This window comes from Diuraphis noxia, unplaced genomic scaffold (assembly GCF_037042655.1).
Source record: "Diuraphis noxia isolate RWA-SAM2 unplaced genomic scaffold, SU_Dnox_SAM2 contig0005, whole genome shotgun sequence".
Classification (NCBI taxonomy): Eukaryota; Metazoa; Arthropoda; class Insecta; order Hemiptera; family Aphididae; genus Diuraphis; species Diuraphis noxia.
The window spans coordinates 42,397,519-42,420,169 of NW_028301715.1; the positions used below are offsets into that span (position 1 = coordinate 42,397,519).

General features: G+C 28.3%; 2 protein-coding genes across 6 annotated transcripts in view; one reads left to right on the forward strand and one right to left on the reverse strand.

Annotated features, from left to right (window-relative positions):
* The first annotated feature begins 434 nt into the window (after window positions 1-434).
* LOC107166181 (glucose dehydrogenase [FAD, quinone]-like) lies at window positions 435-7,560 on the forward strand. Of its 2 annotated transcripts, XM_089229363.1 has the most exons (5): window positions 435-617; window positions 730-775; window positions 1,323-1,583; window positions 3,779-5,196; window positions 5,290-7,560. In XM_089229363.1, exons 4-5 carry the CDS (start codon window positions 3,793-3,795, stop codon window positions 5,743-5,745), a joined length of 1,860 nt encoding a protein of 619 aa, XP_089085489.1. In that variant the 5' UTR covers window positions 435-617; window positions 730-775; window positions 1,323-1,583; window positions 3,779-3,792; the 3' UTR covers window positions 5,746-7,560. The 2 variants fall into 2 exon arrangements, with proteins under 2 accessions (XP_089085489.1, XP_015370230.2); XM_015514744.2 differs by lacking the exon at window positions 1,323-1,583 and having other exon boundaries at window positions 437-617.
* Window positions 7,561-10,499: 2,939 nt separating this feature from the next.
* LOC107166174 (zwei Ig domain protein zig-8-like) overlaps window positions 10,500-22,651 on the reverse strand; it is a 417,908-nt gene continuing 405,756 nt past the window's right edge. For all 4 annotated transcript variants that reach the window (XM_089229654.1, XM_089229653.1, XM_089229655.1 and 1 more), the window contains exons 6-7: window positions 16,883-17,051; window positions 10,500-16,090 (exon numbers count right to left, since the gene is read on the reverse strand). In XM_089229654.1, the coding sequence (XP_089085780.1) occupies window positions 15,990-16,090; window positions 16,883-17,051 (270 nt within the window). In that variant the 3' untranslated portion in view covers window positions 10,500-15,989. The remainder of the gene's footprint in view (window positions 16,091-16,882; window positions 17,052-22,651) is intronic.

A 22,651-nucleotide genomic window follows, 5' to 3' on the forward strand; every position in this document is an offset into this window, starting at 1 on the left:
AACTCGAACACATCTATATTCCGGTCTAATCGTAATATATATATATATATATACTAATGATTTTCATTCTTCACACAGCCCAGTTGGATCCCGTAAAGAAAAAAAAACTGTTTACTTTATTCTAGACTCTTATTGTGTAGTGTGTACATATTATGGTTTTTATTTTATTGCACATTATAGAGGCAAACCAGTTTTACAGTATATCCAAGTATGAAACAAGGTCAGACTACCAGTTGTTATATTTTACAGTTATTACAACTATTGCGAATGAGTATGATAATATAAATGAGTATGATATCATATTAAAATGTACCGGTAGATCATAAAATATTGATTCCTTCATAATATTTTTAAAAAAGGTAGTTTTTTCGTATCATAACTTTGGTACCTACGTATCGTAAAATGTATGTTGCCTATTGGTTCTATAACCACAAAACTTTATTCCATTTCGAAGGTCATCGAACCGTCCACAGTTTTGTTGGTGTATTGAACTTGTGACGGTATAAACAAACTGGTTTTTACAATAATTATATTTGCCGTTTTGGCATGTGCATGTGGTCATTTTCGATGAAATATTGTTGCAGTACACCAGCATTTCTGAAGAAGTTAACAAGGAGGTACATATTATATTTATATTTTTCTCTATGTTTTAGTAATCATGTTTTTAAAATATCCACTATGCGCTTAAAGCTTTTATTTTTTTAACAGTTGTTGAATATTTTATTCCAGATTATGTAAGTCCGACAGTTGTGCGTTGTACATCAAGTGGTTATATGTAAGTAACAATACATCATATTTTGTTCGTTATATATTTTTAAGATTCATATCATGTACCCTAATCTAGGGGTGGGTAATAAACGGGAAATTCAGTGTGACGGGAATTTACGGGAGTCTCTAGAAACTTCTGGAACCGATTGTAGTTAAACTATATGCGACTAAAATAATGATTTATTTCATTTGAATATTCGATTTTATTTTAAATTTTAGGTACAGCCTAATAATATTAAAAGTAGGTTTCAATTAAGAAAAATATTATGTTTAATAATATATAATTGGCAACATAGTCAGAAATGAATAATCAACAAAAAAAATGTTGTAAAATTTTTTCCCGTTTCCTCATTCCTCATAGAATCGTATAACCATTCAAAAATATTACGTCAGTAAGTTGTAGTTGAGCGTGGTACATAATATTATAGACATTGGCGTACGCAGAAATATTCAGTGGGGGTGGGAGACTTAAAAATGAATGATTACTTACAGTTTCCTTTACTCACAAGTCACAACATTAGTATAAAATAAAATATAATTTTTATTTCTTCCAGTTTCGTGATTTCAGACATTTAGGTGAAGTACTTAAAAGTGGTTTTCTATGAATATCTGGAATCATTTGTCTGGAATTTTTTTAAACTAATTTTAATACAAAGAAGGAACCTTGAAAAAATGTTATCAGTAGAACTAGAAGTAATAAAAATTCCATATAAAAACTTATTTCATGGTCGGAACGGGCTGAGAAGATGATTAAGTAACAACAACATTTTAAATTTACATTTATTTAGCTACAATCAAATTCAATTTTAACTAACGTGAGTGTTGCAACATATTATCAATATAACATTTTGTGGAATAAAGAAGTTATTTTTTTTTTTCATAATTTAAAAAAATGGAATTTTCTATTTTAGAGTTTCATGCGTACATTTAATATTTATTTTACATTTAATTATTATGTGTGTGCAATAAACATTGCCCGAAAACACTTTTTGTAGTAGAAAATATTTTAAATCTTGGAGGAAATTCCAACCTATTTGATGCTTTGGGTGGTTAAAAGCAAAATTTCTCAATTATTTTTAAATTAATCAGATAAAAACGGGAATAATTGTAACTAAAACATAATTTTAGCAACATCTAATATTTGATGTTATATAAAAATGTATAACTGTAGATACTTTCGAAACTCCAATTTCAAACTAATATTTAAATGAAATGTCTCCAATGTGAGGAATTTATTTTATTTTACATATTACCATATTCATGTATATTATACAATTTAGACAAATAACATTATACATAATTCAAATAATAATATTTTATTGGTTTTCTACTGATAATAAAGTCCATTATTTAATCATATAATCAATTTTTAGTACATATGATATTATTAATAAATTTCATTAGGTATATTTAAAATGTTTCCGCAATTTTACAATACTATTCATAGTAATGTTCTTAAGAAAAATATTGCCAATGTAATTAACAAATGAATGTAAAGGCGAGTGACGTTGAGTACTGTATATCTATTTATTTTTTCTAGAAATAATATAATTACTATTAATTATGTTTATCAATCATAAAACTCAAAAGTCTATATAGGTTTTCATTTCATAATTTTTTTTTTGCTATCATTATTATAAATAACTCAATGTTAAGGTAATATTGAGCAAATCTATTGTGTGTATGTTTTTATTTCAAGTCCAAAACAAATGTACATCTATATCAATAGATATTATAAAAATATGATATGATATAATATAGATACCATGGTATAAAAATTGATTAAAAAAGCCAAAAAGCTATGCAACCATGACACTTTATTAGTTGATTATTAAATTTATATTTATATAGTTTATTTACACATTTTTTTTTTTTTAGTTAACATTGTAAAAGGTCTCAGCACCATTCGAATTTTAAGCGATTAAGAGAGCTGCTTGGATTGTGAAGGTTTTTAATTAAAGGGGTGTAACTATGAGATAAACGGTTGTTAAATCTTTTATAAAATATATTGCATCTAATGGCATTTAAAATAATCATTATTTTAAAAGTTATTTATTACAACTTATAATTTAAGCACATAGTATTTTTCAAGATACATTTTTTTGAAAATATGTATTTTTTTATTTCAATTGGTCGCAATAGAAAGAAATTAGCGTTTTTTTGGCTTTAAATTATTATTATTATAGTATTGTAAAAAGTTCAATAGAATAAGATAAAAGACATTCTTTATAGATAAAGACGTTCTATGTTCCCTGTTCAACTCATATCTTAATAATAAATATCAGAAAAGAATACATTAGTACCTATTAAAAACTAATAAAAATTCCTTATACATAAAAAAAACAAGATGAGGTATACTATAATATTAACCATTAAAAAAAAAATTATATAAATTCACAAAATTATGTCTAAGGGCATATACCTAGAATACGTTCATGTTAGAATATTAAATGCGATAAGTCAAATAATGTGTAAGTAGGAAACTTAAATCATATTTTTGAAAGTTTTCGTAAACTGTAAGTTTATACCTAGGGTATCTAAAATTGACAGTGTTACTATTTTCAAGTTTATCGCAATGTCGTTATGAATACATGATAAGTGAGCGCATGTTTACGACGTTGAGCTGGGTACTCGAGTTATTTATTAAAAATGTGTCTATTATAACATTCAAATAAGGTTCAACAAATTAATATTATGTAAATATGATAACACCTTGAAGCTGACCGTATGTCTTATAAATCACGTAATACGCTACAGTATAAAACTTTTAAATATACCCATGATATATATTTATTTTGCTATTTTGGTAATTTATTGACTCAATATAATACATAATAAAATATTATAAATAAAATTCAAAAATTATTCATATTATAACTTTATTGATATAATGTACTGTTTAGAACGTTTCATTATAACCAATATAATCAAATCAAAATAATTTAAATTAGTGTTCCATAATATATCTAAATGTTTATTTATAATTTACCAACATCTTTTGTATTTTCAGATACAGTTTAAACCATGACTGTTAGACTTGTCACGCTTGGAATTTTTCTACTATTTGTTGGTCCGTGTTTTTCAATAAATATCTTCAAATATTTGGGTCAGGCTTACCGTAAAAATTTAATTCAATTTCACGAAGATCCTCAATTTGGAAATAAAAAAATATTGGATGAATACGATTTCATAGTGGTAGGAGCTGGTGCTGCAGGAGCAACTGTCGCACGGCGGTTAGCGGAAGTCTCAGAATGGAACATACTACTATTGGAAGCTGGTGGAGAAGAATCATTGATAACTTCTCTTCCAAGTATTGCTCACTATTTACAATTTACAAATTACAATTGGGCATATCATACGGAAGAGGAGTTATATGCTTGTAGAGGGCTTATAAACAAGACTTGCCCTTGGCCAGCAGGGAAAGGATTAGGAGGAAGCACAATAATTAATAATAATATGTACACAAGAGGTAATGTAAGAGATTTTGATCGTTGGGCAGAAGCAGGAAATCGAGGATGGTCTTATAAAGATGTACTACCGTATTTCTTAAAAAACGAAAACATAAACGTACCAGAATTAAAAAGGTCCCCTTATCACGGAGTTGGAGGACCATTGCCGATTAGCTATCCTGAATTTAAGTCAAAACTGGTCGATGCATTCTTGGAGTCAGCACCTGAGGTCGGAATGTCTGTTGGCGATTATAACGCACCAGGTAGTAATGTGGTCTTTTCCAGAATTCAAAGTACAACGTCGAATGGTAGACGAGTTACTTCTGCGAGAGCATATCTCCACGAAAAATTAAATAATCTGCATATAGTTGAATTTGGGTATGTCACAAAAATTTTAATTGATGACCAAACAAAAGTGGCGTATGGGGTCGAGTTCATGAAGAATAAAAGGAAAAGAAGAGTATTTGCTAAAAAGGAAGTTATAATATCTGCAGGCACGTTTAACTCGGCTAAACTGTTAATGTTGTCAGGTATTGGGCCTAAAGAACATCTTGGCCCTTTAGGTATAAAAACCGTAAGTGATTTACGTGTTGGAGACAACTTACAAGAACATCCAGCATTTGCCGGGCTAACTTTTCTAGTAAACGAAACTATATCATTCGTTCCGGACAGAATATATCGTGATTTAATAAACGAAGCATTTAAAATATATGAAAAAAGGAGTTGGATGACGACTTTACCCCCAGAAGGCGTTGGTTACGTGAAAACCAAGTACAACACGGATATAGGAGACATACCTGATATTGAGTATATATTCCTGTCTACCAGTTTGGCGGGAGAAGCGGGTTTGGGTGGCAGTATTGGACGGAGGTCGATGGGTATACCCGACAGGCTGTACTACGAAACGTATAATGGCATCTTAGCACGTGACACTTGGTCGATTTGGGTTATGTTGATGTATCCGGAAAGCAGAGGACAGGTACGGTGTTTTGTTCACATATAAAATATATTAGTTGGTTGGTATACATATGTAAAAATGTTGATAATTGGTAAAAATATTGTCCATTTGTAGGTAAGGCTGCGCAGCGCTAATCCATTTGACAAACCGGTGATAAACGCGAACTTTTTCGCCGACCGTATGGATTTGAAACGAATCGTAGAAGGCATAAAAATGACGATTGAACTCAGCAAAACTAAGGCGTTTCAAAAGTATGGTTCCCGTTTACATAAAACTCCCATGCTCGGATGTAGGCATTTAGAATTCGGCACCGATCAGTACTGGGAGTGTTGTGTGGAGACGATGACAATGCAGATGCACCACCAGAGTGGCACGTGCAAAATGGGACCAGAATGGGATCGTAACGCTGTAGTGGATTCTCAGCTGAAGGTGTATGGTGTGAATAAGCTAAGGGTGATAGACTGTTCTATAATGCCCACAATTACAGGAGCTCACACTGTTGCACCGACATACATGATTGGCGAGAAAGGCGCCGATTTAGTTAAGTCTACTTGGTTGAACAAAATTTAGACAGGATTCTGATCATAACCTAATATATATATATATATATAAATTAAATGTTGTGCTTGAAACACTTCTAAGAAAGAATATCAGTGAAAATTATTATTTATCTATTCTGTGTTATTAATTAGTCACTATTTTTAATTTTTTTTTTATAGAATATAAGTATTAAATATAAGATATATTATTAACAATGTATTAGTCTAGATAAAATGCTTTTAAAAAAATGTATTCCTTGCGGTATATCTGACACTATACTTCAAGAATTATGTTTTTTCCTGATAGAATCATAATGTTATATAGTATTTTAATAAATTGAGAACAATCAATTTTAGCTTAAAGTTACTCAATATTGATTTGGTCTTGATAGTTATTAAGTTTATAAATATGAATTTATATTCTTAACCTAATCAATGTCACATAAAATCATACATTTTTTATGCTAATATTCCATTATATGATAAAAAAAACCATTTTACTGTTATTTTGATAGTCAAAAAACTAAAAATAAATTTAAATTGTTATTGGTCATTCCTAAAAAGAGGTGTACCTAATAAATTGAAATCTAATGGATTAATGATTATTTTGACTACGTATTTGTTTTAACTCAATATAAATTAAAACAATTTTTTCACTTTCCAATAATTTTTAGGAATATAAATATTCTTTGTGAATAAAATATTATGATAATTGAAAAATTAGTTAAAATAGTTGAATATAGGTAAGTAAACAGTATTTTATTTTCTGTAAATATAGGTAATAAGTAGAAATTAAGCAAGCATGTAAGAAATTAATGTAAATTAAATATGTAACGCCTCAAACAATTTAAAAAAAAAGTATTTTATTTTCCTACTATTCTTATGGTTTTATTGAAATTTAATCTTAAATATTATTTTATGAACTACCTATCTATTGTTTGTTTTTAATAATATTGATGTATTAATTTACTTTACATAAAACTATATGGTTGTAAATTAAATAAATATATTATTGTTTATTACATTTAAATAAGGAACTTTGAATGATATATTTTATGTCAAATTTCGGAAAACTGTATGTTTATTGATTTCCAAAAATGTGATGGTAATACAAATACGAACCATAACATTTATACGATTCGGTGTTTCATTCTTTATTTTTCACGGTACACACATTTTCAAATCAGATTTTTCTTTTTTAGAGGTGGCACAATTTATTACATTTACAGTCAAAAATGGTGAATGAAAGATGACTGAGCTTTAGTAATTCAGATCGATTTAAAAATAGCTTTAATTAGTCAACTTTTTTAACACGTGAATGAGAGAAAAAAATATTAGTACATTTCTTCGTTATTCCGTTAGTGAATATTTGAAAAACTCACAGGACTGGCGGTAAAGTGTGAACTTGTAGATTAAAAATTAATGTTATTACTATGATAATTGTATACTTTTAAAACTAAATTCCGTGCGTAATCACATAAATGATAAAATTTTAACACTTTGTAGTGAAAAACATTGGTTCATCTACACGGTACCTACTAATTTTATTTAAATATTTAACCGGTCGGATACTTAAAATTCGTAACTTCTATTTATTTTTATACATTTTAAACGAATAGTTATTTTTATACGTCCAATAAAAAAAAAAACAAACTATACTAATACTTTTTTTAAAACAAATCAATATCCAATAATTCCATATTGTATATTACATGAGTGTAACGGTAGTATAATGATAACATAAGTACACTTAGACCAATTAGTAGGTCACTAAATAATTAAGTATAAACAAAAAAATGTATGGTTTGTTTTTTACCAATAAAGTTTACAAACATCACTGCTGTAATATTTTTTAAATTAATTTTTAAATCATTGATTTATGTCATTAATACTATACGTAAAGATTTTCAAGTATAAATTTCGACGTCTCAGCGACCGTTATCTTGCCAATCTCGTCGTACGATCAGCACGATTCTCATAAAATTATTCACTAACAACTTAAACTCTGACGACCAGATATTATATAGATTTTTACCAGATAATCAAATTAATCGATCGTGTACAATGTCTGTAATCAACGGACAAGTCGCACTTATATATAGATTTTCATATTTTATTTTTTTTGTATTTTTTCAATTGTATATTATTTTTATTTTATGTTTACTTGTAAGTCTTTTGGCTTATTGGATCACGGAGCGGTTTTTTTTTTAACCACATGGTTATTAACGTCTGCGATGTTTCAGTAAACTCTAGGTTTATAAATATTTCCGCAGTTAAGTTGATTGTTATTCATAAGATCCGTCTCAACATCAAATATTCTATTATTATTAAAATTTTCCTCCAAAAGCCAACTATAATACGAGTGGTGCGTAAGTCTACTAGGTATCCGGTTTGAACCTCAATCCGCTGTATTTTACCATTCTCAACAAGACGCATTTACAACATATAACCATCGTTAAAACAAAAGGAGACAAAATATTACAGGATTGCAATAAACGGTTGAATATATTTTAACTATCGCTATATTAATTCTAAATAATTGAAAACATTTTACTATATAACTACTAACCAACGCAAATTATTTTATAAAAATCAAATTTTCATAAGGAAAATAATATATTTGTGTTCTATTTCACAATTTGATTACACAATAATTATTCTGTATACATAATACGCACACAATATTCGGCGCTTATATTTATCAGTTTTTGGTACAAAAGTAAGGAAAAAGGTGAATGTGTATATAATCAGTATCAATGTGTTAGTAGGTAGTTAGTTTTTTTTAATTACCTATTGTGAAAATATTTATTTTTTTAATATTTAAATGTTTAAGTTCAAATATTGTTAACGATTTACAAATTCACTAACATTGAATTTAACGTTGCTTCTCGTAAGATACGATCTTACAGCAACTTTAAAATATTTTAGCCAAAAATACAATTTAAAAAAAGAAAGATATTTCAAGTCAAAATTTTAATGAAATTTGATACTTGCTGCAGCAGTATATACCTTTGATAACTGTTTTAGTTATTTTGTTGTAATTTAAAAATACTATTTGAGTATTAGGATCTTGAAATTTACAGAATTTCGTACATTAACGCTATTATTATTATTTACTATTCGTTTAGTATTAATAATTTACCATGAAGTCTCGATTATGTACCTATATTGAGCAATATTTTAGAGGTTATTTACTTTACAAAACCCTAACGCCGGCATCGTATGGTATATTAGCACTTGCTACTTTAAAATAAGTGGTCGCCTATACGGTTTCCTGCTAAAATTGAAACATATAAAAAAAAGAAAAGAATTTTTGTGCGTTTCTCGAGCATCATCTTAATTTCAGTGCTGTTCATTTTACAGTAGGAACAGTAGTAAAATTGTTAACTGGCTATAAAAATAAAACTGTCCGATGCACATACTGTAGAGATAAAGGGTTACTAAAACCATACAATGTCTCAACTCTCCTGATACCCATTCCCTAACGGCATCAGCGGTTTTTATCGTTTTCGGCACGACCGAAATATTAATCTGAGACCTGAGGACTTTTATTATATTCCACTCTTTGCTCTCCACCTTTTGCATTAATGAAATTCGTGCTCCGGGACATTTTCAATGGATTACCAATTGATGGTTTTTATCGTTTCTTAACACTTTATTATTAATTTGTGTTCTCTTGAAATTCGTTCGACCGTGGAAAAAATTCCACGAGGACAAACCTTGTCTTTTAAGCATCAAAAAATAATCGAAAGTAAAACGTTTTAAAAATGATCTATCTAAAAACTGTATGTTATACTGTTCATATATTAACCAGTCAGTAATATGTATTAGTAACCTAACCTTGTTTTGATTTGTTCACTATTAACATTATTATTATGTTGAAATAATAACGCCCAAACAAACTACGACGTCTAAAACTGTATTGATTGATGATTACTCTGAAGTGCAAGATAGGGCCATATATTTATTTTTTTATTCATTCGAGGCAGGTATTCGTTTTTTATGCGTATTTTTATTGATTAATAACAAAAGAAAAAAACATTACAACTGAACAAACGTTGTCCATTTTTTTTTAAAAAAAAAGTCTTCCGTAAACGCATATAATACATAATTTATATTATACGTTAAATAAACACAAATATTTATCTTTTTATTCAATATTAATTATATGATAAATTCAAATTCAAAAGATTAGAATATAACATTGAACACTTTTTTTTAAATTTGTTTAACCTTAAATGCAATAAATTATAATATGTGATTCGATTTATCCTTAGGCACCTATTATAATCTATCTATAATATATGTATATATATATATATTATTTGAATGAAAATTTCAAGTTTTTAAGTTTTTTAGTTTCTTAAGCCTCGGCTATTTAGTGAAAATTTAATTTATAAAACTGATAATGTTAAAATGATTGGATATTCGAAGTCATAGTGTTTCTAACGAAAATTTTTATACATAACCAGTAAGTTTTAAAATAAAAAATAATAAGAAAAATTTCCGTGTACCAATATTCCATTATTACTAATGTATATTTTAAATTTTCGTCGATAACAAAATCACAAATATCGTATAGATACTTGCGTTTAAGGAAACGATCAGACATATTTTTGTTTCAAATTTTCAACTCAATAGGTCATAATCATTATTATATTATTATGCCTTACTCATATTACATATCAAATAATATTATTCTTATGAAATATTTTTTTTTCTGTATATTCAACAACATTATAGTAGTACTACACAATGCAAAGTAAAAAACTATTTCACTATAAATTATAATAATTTTCCACATTATTATTCAACAGTTTGCGTGGATACGGCATACAAATAGATAATAAAATTGTATAAACATCATACTAACATAGCTTTATATTATATACGAACGTTATTTGTAATAGTAGAAAGGTATATACTTGATTATAAATAATTCTTTTTATGATCTACCTTTATTTAATAACATCAAGGATTTTGCGTTGTTTTGAATTCAATATCGTACGTCGAATTTACCTAACAAAACAAACAATATGTAAATTTACTTATACACCGTGAGAGTTCATCATCATATTATGATACATATAATAAGCTAAGAATAACGTGGTTGACGTAGAAAACAAATAATACAATGATATAATTTCTGTTTGTTTATAATATAATACGCGTGATCACATATAATATAAATACATAATATAATAATAATATAATATATTAACATAATACTATAATGTCATAGTAATATATAATTCATAATATTTTTGTATAACGATTTTTACAACATTATTAAATCAGAAAACGGTTAAAAAAACCATTTTTTTTTTTTTTTTGGTTTTACTAGCTTATCTTAAATAGGTAACAATTGTTTGAAATGGTATTATTATTATTATTATTTTTATTATTGTTGTAAATATTTATATATTTTTTTGTTTTTTTTTTATAATACAAAATAATATAACTTAACTATCATTTGATTAGACAATTATAATTATCTTATTGGCATAATATAAAAGTTATGTACACTTATAATCATAATAATAATATATAAACACATAAGGATACAAAATTAATATGGACAACGAATAGTTTTAACTGAATTATAATATTAATATCGTTAATATTTTAATAACAATCCCAAAGTACAACACAGTGTTCTTTAGAACATATTATAATATCATTAGTTATTATCTAACAGACGCGTCTGGTGGAGTTAACGGGCAACTTCGGCTAGATAATAATAATAATCATAATCAAGAACCTGCATTAAAATAGATTTCGACTCTCGTACGGAGGCTTTTAGATTTAACCTTTACTAAACATCATTATTTTTAAGGTTTATAGAAAAAGACGATAAGGAGAAATTATTATTATTCTCATTATTTTTTATATAATATATACACGCTTACAGTTAAGTATTGAATATTAATATATAATATAGTAAGATAATTTTATGTTACATATTGTAATATTAAAAATAAAAAAAACGAAGCGCATTTTTCTAATACCTAATCGTATAATGTTTAAATTGTATGATATTATGTATTATTATCATAATAAGTTTAGTTTTACACACAGATAATCGTGAGTCCACGTCACATAATATTATGTATATAGGTACACACCCATAACGGCGTTATATATTTTAATTAAGTAACCAGCAAAGAGCCGAAAATAATTATTAATTATAATATTGTCATACAGTTTACGTTATGTTGAAGTAACATAAAAACAGTATGCCAGTTTATCGGAGATCATATTAAGGGTACTCGTCCGTACTCGTCCAATATGCTACCTACCGTAAATATTTTATTCACCGTAATTTTATGATAGTTTAGTATGATATTTACCGTATGTTGTATATAATATATACTTTATCATTTTGCAATTAAGATTTAAGATTATGCTTTTATCGAAACCCCAAATATGATTATATTTATACCTTAGTAAGTTAGGTAGGTTAGTAAGTATACCTTTATATTATACCTGTTAAATGTGTGTTTGTGAGTCGTGTCGATTATGTACGTGGTTTTACTGTAATTAATTCATTATTATTTAATAATAATTATTATGAGTTTATCAACTATGAGTTACTTATATCGACACACAATTCTGATGAAAATGAAGAGAGTTCAGATGCAGACTAAATAATAAATAATTAAAATTATGGACAATGAATTCAAGGGCCATGGATTTTTGGTTTGTGTTGTAAGCATGATGGCATTTCAGAGAAACGGTTTTTTAAAGTTGAAAAGCGTCATCGAAATACCTTGCTACCAATTATATTAAATAAAATTGAACAAGATACTACTATCAGTGTTGAGACCAGATAAGTAAAAATTATCTAGATATAGATAAAAGATTATTGCTCTAATATTATCTAGATTAAGATAAGATAGCATGTATTTAAATTATCTCAGATAAGATAAAATACAAACAAAATTTATCTAGATAAAAAAAAAGATGAACATTTAAACAGTGGCGTAGAAAGACTTGTTAGCGCCCCTGGCCAACCTAGGAAAATGCGCCTTTTAAGCGATTAAAAAATTGACGAAAATACGAAATGATATATTTTTTTATTTTTTATATATTATATAATTAGGCAATACAACATTATATAATTATAAGTTATTATTACAATGTAATTTTGAACTTTAAAAATTTTCTTTTCTTGCTTTAAGGCTAGAGAATTCATCGATGATTTCGTCATATGAAATTTATCTAGAAAATCCATGTTCTATGGATAAAAGTTCCATGCTTGTGAGTCTCTCTTGTCCAATAGTTGATCTATTTGCGCCCCTTCATAATTTGCACCCCTGGCGTAGGCACAGTTCGCCATACCCTTGCTACGCCACTGCATTTAAATGTTTAAAATAGTTTAATTTAACCAACAATTAAATTTATATTTTATCGTGGATAATTAATATATCTACTAATAATTGAAATCTTAAGATTAAGAATACAGATTTTTTAAACATAACATAAATAATGACCATCAATATTCCACAATTTTCTTTATATATGTTTACCCATTGGCCATTTGTCATTATTACTTACATAATTTCAAAGATTAATATAAGTATAGTTTGTGTTTTAAAATGAATTAAAAGTTGAACAATGAGACTTATTAAATTAAGTACTCTATCTTATAGTACCATAAAAATTAATCAATTTTGAAGTTTAAATTGTTAATAAATAACTACTTCCATAAACCATTTTTAAAACATTTATATTGTATTTAATGAAAATACAAAATAAAATGTATGCATAAGAAACATTTTAAATTTTAAGCATTATAATTCAAAACATAATTCTTCCAAACAAAAATCTCTTTTTATTAATAACATAAAAATTCCAAATTAAAATTTTACATAATGCATAATAATAATGAATATTTTTAAATAATTAATAAGTGTAATATTATATTTTATACATAATCAGTTATTACTTTTCAACTTTAAAAAAAAAAATAATAATAATAATAATATATACATGTACATATACAAATGTTGGGATTTTTCGATTTACTTATATTATCTAGATAATTACTAAAAAGATAACGATTTTTTTATCTTAAATAATCCTTAGATACCTATCCACATTTTCATCTAGATAAGATAAAATATAAATAAATATTATCTAGATGAAATATCTAGATAAATTTATCTAGATAAGTCTCAACACTGACTACTATATATTCCGATAAATGGCGTGCGTATTCTACTTTAAATGAACATAGGTTATTATGTTTACCCTAAAACGGTTAATCATTCAGGAAATTTCATTGATCCAATAACTGCTGCTGAGACCCAAACTATAGAAACTCTTTGGAGACTCGTCAAAAATAAATATAATATTAAAACCCTAGGAGTGACTAACAAATTACCATTCTATCTTCAAGAATAGTGGTCACGATCGATACAAAAACCAACTGAAGACCGGTTCGAATCATTCCTCGGAGCGATCAGAAATACGTATACATAACTACACAGTATAAAAAAAAATACAAAGAAGAAATTATGCATTATAAAGGTAAGAAAATTTACACTTAAACACGTGTTGATATCATACTTAACCAACATAAAATGACGGTACATAAAATATTTATTTACGCACCCATATTAAGTCGCGGCCACAGGTTTTCCAAGAATCAGTGCAGTTATGATTATAGGGCCCTTAATTTATTTAACATAAACAGTTATATTAGTTATATATTTGTTTACATAATATTTGACACTTCTAGCGCTCAACGTTCCATTCAAAGATCTAAAGATCCACATTGGTAGTTATGCATTTATAATGTTTATTACTGTTTTCTCCATAATACGTCCCGGGCTCTGAGACCCCTGTGGAACCAGTGGAATTACAGTGATTGCATTATATTTGGAACCCTACGTGGACATCACTAGTGGACATATTATATTATACTATATGACGAATATTTTATGGGATTAACTCTGACGGACAAATAGATTTAATTTTATTAGGTAATATAAACAATTAAAAAAAAAAAATTGCTAAAAAACTATTCACAACAATATAACTATAAAACGACTCGTTATAATGTAAACGCAAAGCTAATGTACATATCATTAATATTATATGGTTCTAATGACGATAATATAGTTAAACATAAAACATATTTTACAAAATCACAACATTATTTTATTTATCTTAAATGGAGGAGACTGATGACGATCGAGGGCAATCGAGTCGCGTGATATTCGGGCGTCGTCTGTGGGTGACGCGGCGTGGAAGAAATTCCTGGAAAACTTGGCCGTCTTTGCAGCGGGTTTAGACGTTGAGGACTAGGGAGTTAGAAATTAGTCGTCACGCGTGCCATCGTCGGGGTGGAACCTAACAGTGGGCACGACGGACTTTGTCGTAAGCGTTTTATATAAAAATCAAATTGTTAAGTAGGAGAATGGAAAAAATATTATTTTTTTATAATATAATCTTGGTCGATTCGTATGTCGGCAGTGTTTTATCTGCGGAAGTTCACGACGAAGACGACGACAGTGTGTAATAAAAAAAAAATAAAACAAATTTTAAATGTACGCTCCACTTGATGGGTCGTGGAGTGTGGTTTGAGGGTAGAAGCTGCAGGAGGGTGGTTATGTGTGGTGCGCATTATTTTCTAGATTTTATTCTTATTGAACCAATAGGTAGAGGTGAAGTCTCCATAATCATCGAACCATTGGATTTCCACGTTTGATGGCGTTTTGCCACCATGACAAGGTGAACACACAGCTCATCCACGTCATCCATCGTCATGCACACGCACACACACACACATACACACACACATTTACATATAATAGCGCTTTTGACGCAATGTGGCTAAAGCCGTTAAAATAATATTTTTTTCTATAAAATTGCTACTTTATACAATCCAGAGGGATATATATATATATAAATATTTTTGTTTATCCACATCGTATCCATAGCGTAAAAAAATCATGCGCGCCCGGTTGCAATCGAAGTGCATTGGCCAAAAAGGCGCACCCTTTGAACACTGGTAAGCTCACGGGTTCACCGTCGATGGGTGGTGGGTGACCTCGTGCGCACGCGCGCGTATGTGTGTGCGCATAACTGATAATAATATCTTATACAAAACATAATAATATCATTAATATTAACAAAAATATATAGATCGGGTCCAAGGCGGATCGGATGTGGATCGAAATGGATGAGGTGTAGACGATACCCGGACCGGAACTTCGGCGGCGTGGCTCTACGATCACGTCGTTTTATGCGCTCACAAGGACGTCGCGTTTACACGTGCAACAGCATGCACGCGAAAAATATCAAACAATACATGTGCGTAGTCCTCTGGTGAGCTTGGCCGCCGTGTTGCATCGCCGCCGGGTACTCTCCTGCGAACAATTGTAAGTTGTTGTAGTCTTTCAAATACAAAAGCATGTAGAGTGATATAATAATATTAATGACAATAATAATATAATATTTCCAGTGGCGTAATAGTGACCCACAAAAATACCACAGTGACCCAGTGACCTACAACATCGTATAACGTACGATTTAGGATCTAGCGTAATAATCGTATGATATGTGACTTGTCAAACGTTCATAATATATTATAAACTCTCATCCATACGGTGTAAAAAACGAAGTACTTCCTGCAGGTAAAGCGGTCGATTTGTGTTACGGGTGAATGAAAAACAAAAATATTACATGCATGTTTAAAATAATACCCATCATAATATCGGATGCATAGGTATACTTATCGTCGTAAATTCGATAACGGGCGTTAATGTTCAAACGATCGAGTGTCTGTTACATTAATATTAAAATTCATTTTAATACCGTGGATATACCATGAAGCATATACATCAACAAGGTTGGTATTTGTTTCGTTGTTATCTATTGGGATGATCAAACTAGCACGACACGCTCATAATTTCAGGAAAAAATCTACGTTTTTAAAATATATTTTTAAAGTTTCTTATTTTTTTTTTTTTTTTTTTTTGAAAGGAAAAAAAAATAAGTTGTTTTGTAGACAAACTTCGTTTTTTGACGACTTAAAATTGCCTAAAAAATATTTTAAAAACATAATGAAAACATAATGAGTATCTTTTGCGTTAGTTGATGGATCACCAGTTAAAAGAACGTTCGCACACGTCTCACAAGCTGAAAACCCTTTCGCTCACCGTTCAAGACATGTACGTTGATGGACTTTGGCTGTGAGTTGGACGGGTTGCACTGATATCGGCCGTTGTCCTCGACCCGAGCTTCTTGTATGAGCAGATGACTAGTGGTTACAGTTCCTTTTTCTGTGACGACGTTCACGCCTCCTCTGGGTGAATCGTAACTGATAATCTGAGAAAAAAATGGCGATGTACTTTAATGTTTGACAGTCAGTGGCATTAGGTAGGTAAGGAGATATTACAAGCGATACGTGCAAATTATATGTTTCAGCGACGGACGCCAGCAAATGAAATGTGAACATTTTCTTTAAATATTGTAAAGTGATAAATAAATCAATTAAAATTGCGTAAGTTTTTTTTCTGACTAAGTAGACAAAAGCTTAATTAGTAGTTGTAATTTGTGGACATCATGCTTGAGTTTTTTTTTTTTTACCAGGTTTCACTAAAAAACTTTTACTGATTAAATTTATATCAAAATTATGATATGCTAAACCTTGAGCTCCGACTTCCTTGGAAAAACTATAAATTAGTAGGTACTTCAAAACAATCAACAGATAAACGAAAATTAAGTCGCAATTAGACCACGAGTTTTATGGGTACAATTTGCGTTCATAATGAACATAATATTTAAATTACATTTTGTGTCTAAAGCAATTAATACCTTTACCCAAAATTCAAATAAAACTCAATCTAATGTAAAAAAAAATATATATAAAATTAATAATAAATATTTGCAGGTATCAATCATAATGCAAAAAATTCATATTACACGCTGTGTTATTTTCAAAGTTTTTTAAGTAAAAAGTTTTTCTATAAATCGCAGATTGTTCGAAGAATTTTACAAGAATGAATTTTATTTTTCATTCAAGGAATTCGATTTTACCTTTTAAAACTTTGGACTTGGTGTTTTGTACGTCTTATCTTATATTATACCATAAAACTTTTTTTAACAGCTCTGAGATTTTTACATTCTTAATACTTTTGAAATGCACAGTGGTTTCATGTAAACTTACAATTTTCATGAATTGTATTCCAAACGAATGACTGAAGGCTATTTGGTTTTTTTGTACAAGAAATTAAACTATGTAAAATGTGATACACTTAAATACTTCAAAGCAAAGACTATCAATTTTCCATTTTTTTACTTTACTCGAAATATTTTAAAGGATTAAATAATTTTCTGTTAAAATTTGAAAGAATGTTTCGAAAAATCTTTCGACTTTTTATGCCAGATTTTTTTTTTTATTTACCTAATGAGCTTATATTATATTTGTTTGTGTAATAGCATACACGTTGGATAATGTTCATTTAATATTCAAGGGAATCGCAAATATGCTTTAACATTATATTACATGGTGGGAAGGTTACATGAATATATATTATTTATTTTTTTCAATTTGGATAATAGAAAATTATGATATTAAATTTATTTAATTAAAATTTTAGCTTTATTTCATATAATTCAAAGTAAATGATGGCAAATTTTTGAACACTATAAATTTTTGAAGTTTTTCTTATGTTTTGTTTGTATTAAAGATACAAACAAAACATTAAGCTTTACTTAATGTTTTTGAAAATGTAGGGAAAATTGTTTTCCAGAAATAATTTAAGTTACCTATAAGCAGTTTATTATCTACTTAAGTAAAAAAAGTATCTACATTATAATACAATAATAAAAATATGTTTTATATTTAAAAACAGTCTACCTAGACTTAGGTAGACTACTGTCTCTTAGGTAGTAGTCGGTACCTACCTACTACAAGAACTTAATAACTTTTTTTTTATGTTTAGTGAATGTTCCCTGTGAACTGTACAATTTTTTTTTTTTACCTCCGTTAAAACATGTTCAGAATCATTGAGTTTGTTAGTTATTTAATGTTGATATATTATTAATTGTATTATAAATGCTTACGAAATATTTTGATCATCGCTCAATTTTGTAAGTTTAGATTTTAATACTTCCTATAATATATCTACCATCGACGTTAGTATTTAATTATTCATTTTTTGATTGTTGTAAAACTTAACTTTAAGTACTGAAATTTTTTCCAAAATCATTTATAGAGATACATTTTACAAATTTTTAGGACGTTATAGGTATTTAAATATCAACTCTTTTTTGCCTACCAAATATTTTAACCTTTATAGATAAAAAAAAAAATCTTAAATCATAAATCAGTTTTTGTTCCCCGATAGCTGCAATAAAAAAGTACGTTATGGGTATAATATAAATATTTAAAATTTCATAATAATATTTACATGATCGGTATTGACCATTTCGTATTATCCACAGTGAATTTTCCATTTCTCATAACTTTTAACCACAATATTGTTAATTCCTCGAGAATAATACTAATATTCACTGAGATATCTGAGAGTTAGCCCTGATTACGTCATCCAACTTGTATACGAGATAATTATATTGTGTGCATAGGTTCATAAGTATAACTTATTCATTGCACTAATCCATATTGTGGTTCGATGTAGTATTATTATAATAATGTGTAGCAGTGAAGCTCGACATCAGACCCCATTGAAAAAAAGTGGTGAATTTATTAGAATAGACGTTCAGACTTCGGTACCCAAATCCTACATACCTAAACCACCATAATAACGACATATATGCATATGGTATATATATATTATATATATACCGATGGTGTTCTGCCACCATTGCTTCCAAACAAATCGATCCACAGAACAACTGCGTGTATGACGTTTTTATTACCTTTCACCTTTTTCATTTAACGTAACAAAAAGTCCTTTGTGATTACGACGTAGTCCGTCACGGATCTAGTGCACAGAGCTATTGTGAGGGGAGGGGGAAACAAAATCCATTAATTCAACACAAATAAAACTTTATAAAATGTGCAAATAGAAAATGGGAAAATGGTAATATTATGAGTATATTATATACTAACTGGATATTGTTCTGATATGACAATTTTAGTAATAAAAATTAATATGATTTGAATACAATTATATATATATATATAAATAAGTAAATAAGCCATCTAAGGTAATACCAATAGATTAGTTATTTTTTATTTAATTAATTATCTAGGTACATTTTCTGCACTGGAAAAAAATATCTTTTTTTATGAGCTCAATAAGAAAAATTCATGGGAATCTAATATCTATTGGTATAACTGTTTATTGAAAACGGTCCAGAAGTTTTTGAGACAACTGACTTTAGCTAAACCAATACTTGTTAAAAATATAAAGATATATAAAAATCATTATATCCATATAGTAAATTATATCACATATATTATATATAGATTTAAAATAAAAGATTAAAATGTCTAATAATTGATTGTTACTATTTGTATATTATAATATGTAACCAATGGCAACTGTTTAATATTCAAAATATGGAAAAATGGTTTTTTGGTTTTTCCAATATTTTCCAATTTTCCTTAATTTTGACTATTTAGAAAATTTTAGAAAAAAATCCGTTCTTATGCGATGTGGTTACCATCCAACAGAATTTCATTTTTATTTTATAAAATATTAGAAGTAGAAATATGTATATTTGCTTTAATTTGTTGTAAATATTCCTTGAAATTAGTCGTTATAAAATAGTAAATATTCACAATACCTTTGTGCACAAATAGGTACATTAATATTGTTACGTCCATAAACTAAATTCTATTGAAGTGGGCAATTTGAATGGGTAAATATAACATAATTCCAAATTGAATAGATTACAAAGCCATGTCGATGGTTGATTCCTTCTCACTGAGTAGTTATAGGTTTTGTAAAGCTAAATTTGAACAACCATAATCCGCTAACTGCACTGGAACGTGCTAGGGTTGGAAAATGCATTTGTCGGATATACGAGTACCTACAACTGATCATCGTTTGTGTTTAATCTAATCAACTTAATATTTAACTTGATTATTTTCGACAATTGATGATTATTACTTAATTGTTACTGTCATGTTAAGCTAGAAAGACGTTCTCGACATCAAAGTTACGTTTATGTGTAATTATCCTATACAATAATTATGGCACATTTATAATTGCTTTCATTATTTGAAAAGATTCTCAGAATTTAAAAATTGTATTTAATTTAGAATTGTTTATTTTAACTTTTGGACCTTATATATTTATATTCAAAAATATATCATTAAAAGGCGTTAATGGTTATGTATAATATGGAAAACATTATATTGATAACTACATTTTTCAAAGATTAGTCTTAAATACTTATAAATAGTTCTTAACTTTATAGCTGATGTACATTTTTATCTATACAGTTCGAGAACTAGTTCGTTTAATTTTTAATGGACAATATTCAATGTATCTTCACTCGCTGTGACTTTTTGTTTTCCTTCAACCTAGTTAATCAGTTATTTGTTTTATTTCGTTAACTCCGAACTATCAAGAAAAACAATTTGCCAAATAGCCAATACTAAGCTTATGAACTTGATGGTTACGCTATTCATAGCTTGCGGTTGAGAAAGTTTGTAAGTACTTACCGTATAGCTCTAACCATCAAAACTTTTGTAATATTCTCCAAAGATTTGAAAACTTGGTTAGTTACACATTTTTATACTGAGTTAGAGAACAGATATTTTGTAAAAGTATGGGACAACCTAAGTATATTTGTTGAATGTATAATAATAAATTATAAATTTACAAACATATCATAGTATAGCTTAATACGTTTTATTCTGTATAAAAATACCAACTACGTCTTATAATCGGCTTGAAATAAATTTATAATTACATTTTTATATCGTCATGGTTTATTTGTATTATTTTAGAAATTAATCTATTTTAATAATTGTTTTAATTAACAGTTTTACTATGAAATCGTTTAGATTAATGATTCGAATTTTATTCTCGTTTCGAGGGTTTTATTTTTTTACATTATCCGTGGCAAACATGACGAAAAAGTGGATAGAGTGGTGAAGGACCACCGGTCGATGAGTAGAATTTCCTGTAAACTTCTTTTAAAGATCCCTTTTCCTTTCCACGTCTATGACTACATTAGATACACGCGTGTTCGTTGAAAATATATTGTTTATACAGTGTCTAATGTGTTAATGTATATGTGCGTGTACAGATACACCCCGTTATTAGTTTAAGACGTTGGAAGTGGGGATAAAACCACGCAGAGAGTCTTAACAATGTTTCCCAACTTGTCCCCGACCCGAAAACCCATCAATAAATATTGTTGTAGTACTATATCGTTCAAATACGGTTTCATATTATAATGGCAGCGGTGTTTACTCAGATACGGTTTGGAACCAAACTTGGTTGGTAATAATATAATAGCGCGTTGATCTAACCTAACCGTTGAACTATAATAGTTGTATATCGTGGGCCTATTATAAGCGTACCTAAATTGGTATAATATTACGTATTAAATTTATGGTAAATAAATATTTGAAAAAAGAAAATGCTGACAAATTTCAGTTACAACTTTATTAAAAGTCATAAGATTATGATAATAATAACGTAAAAAATGTCACACTAAATGTACCCGCGTCCATATTAAAATACGATTTATGGCCGTTCGTGCCAAGATTTATACTAAACATTTAAAGTAGGTAGGTATACCTATATAGTCCGCACCAGTGTAGGATATAGATAGCTCGTATTTCAACGGTATGCATGATGTATGTTATTATTATATCCGTAAAACGATTTGTATCCGTTATACGCGAAATGTGGTGAAAAATATTACCATCAAAACTTCGTGAAATCGTAATCTCGTCAAAAAAAATAATGCTGTAAAAACGAAACGTATTCAGCCGCACA

Coding starts and splice junctions, on each gene's coding strand:
- LOC107166181 (XM_089229363.1), top strand. CDS start 3,793: ATGACTGTTAGACTTGTCACGCTTGGAATTTTTCTACTATTTGTTGGT. Junction 5,197..5,289: donor ATCCGGAAAGCAGAGGACAG/GTACGGTGTTTT, acceptor GTCCATTTGTAG/GTAAGGCTGCGCAGCGCTAA.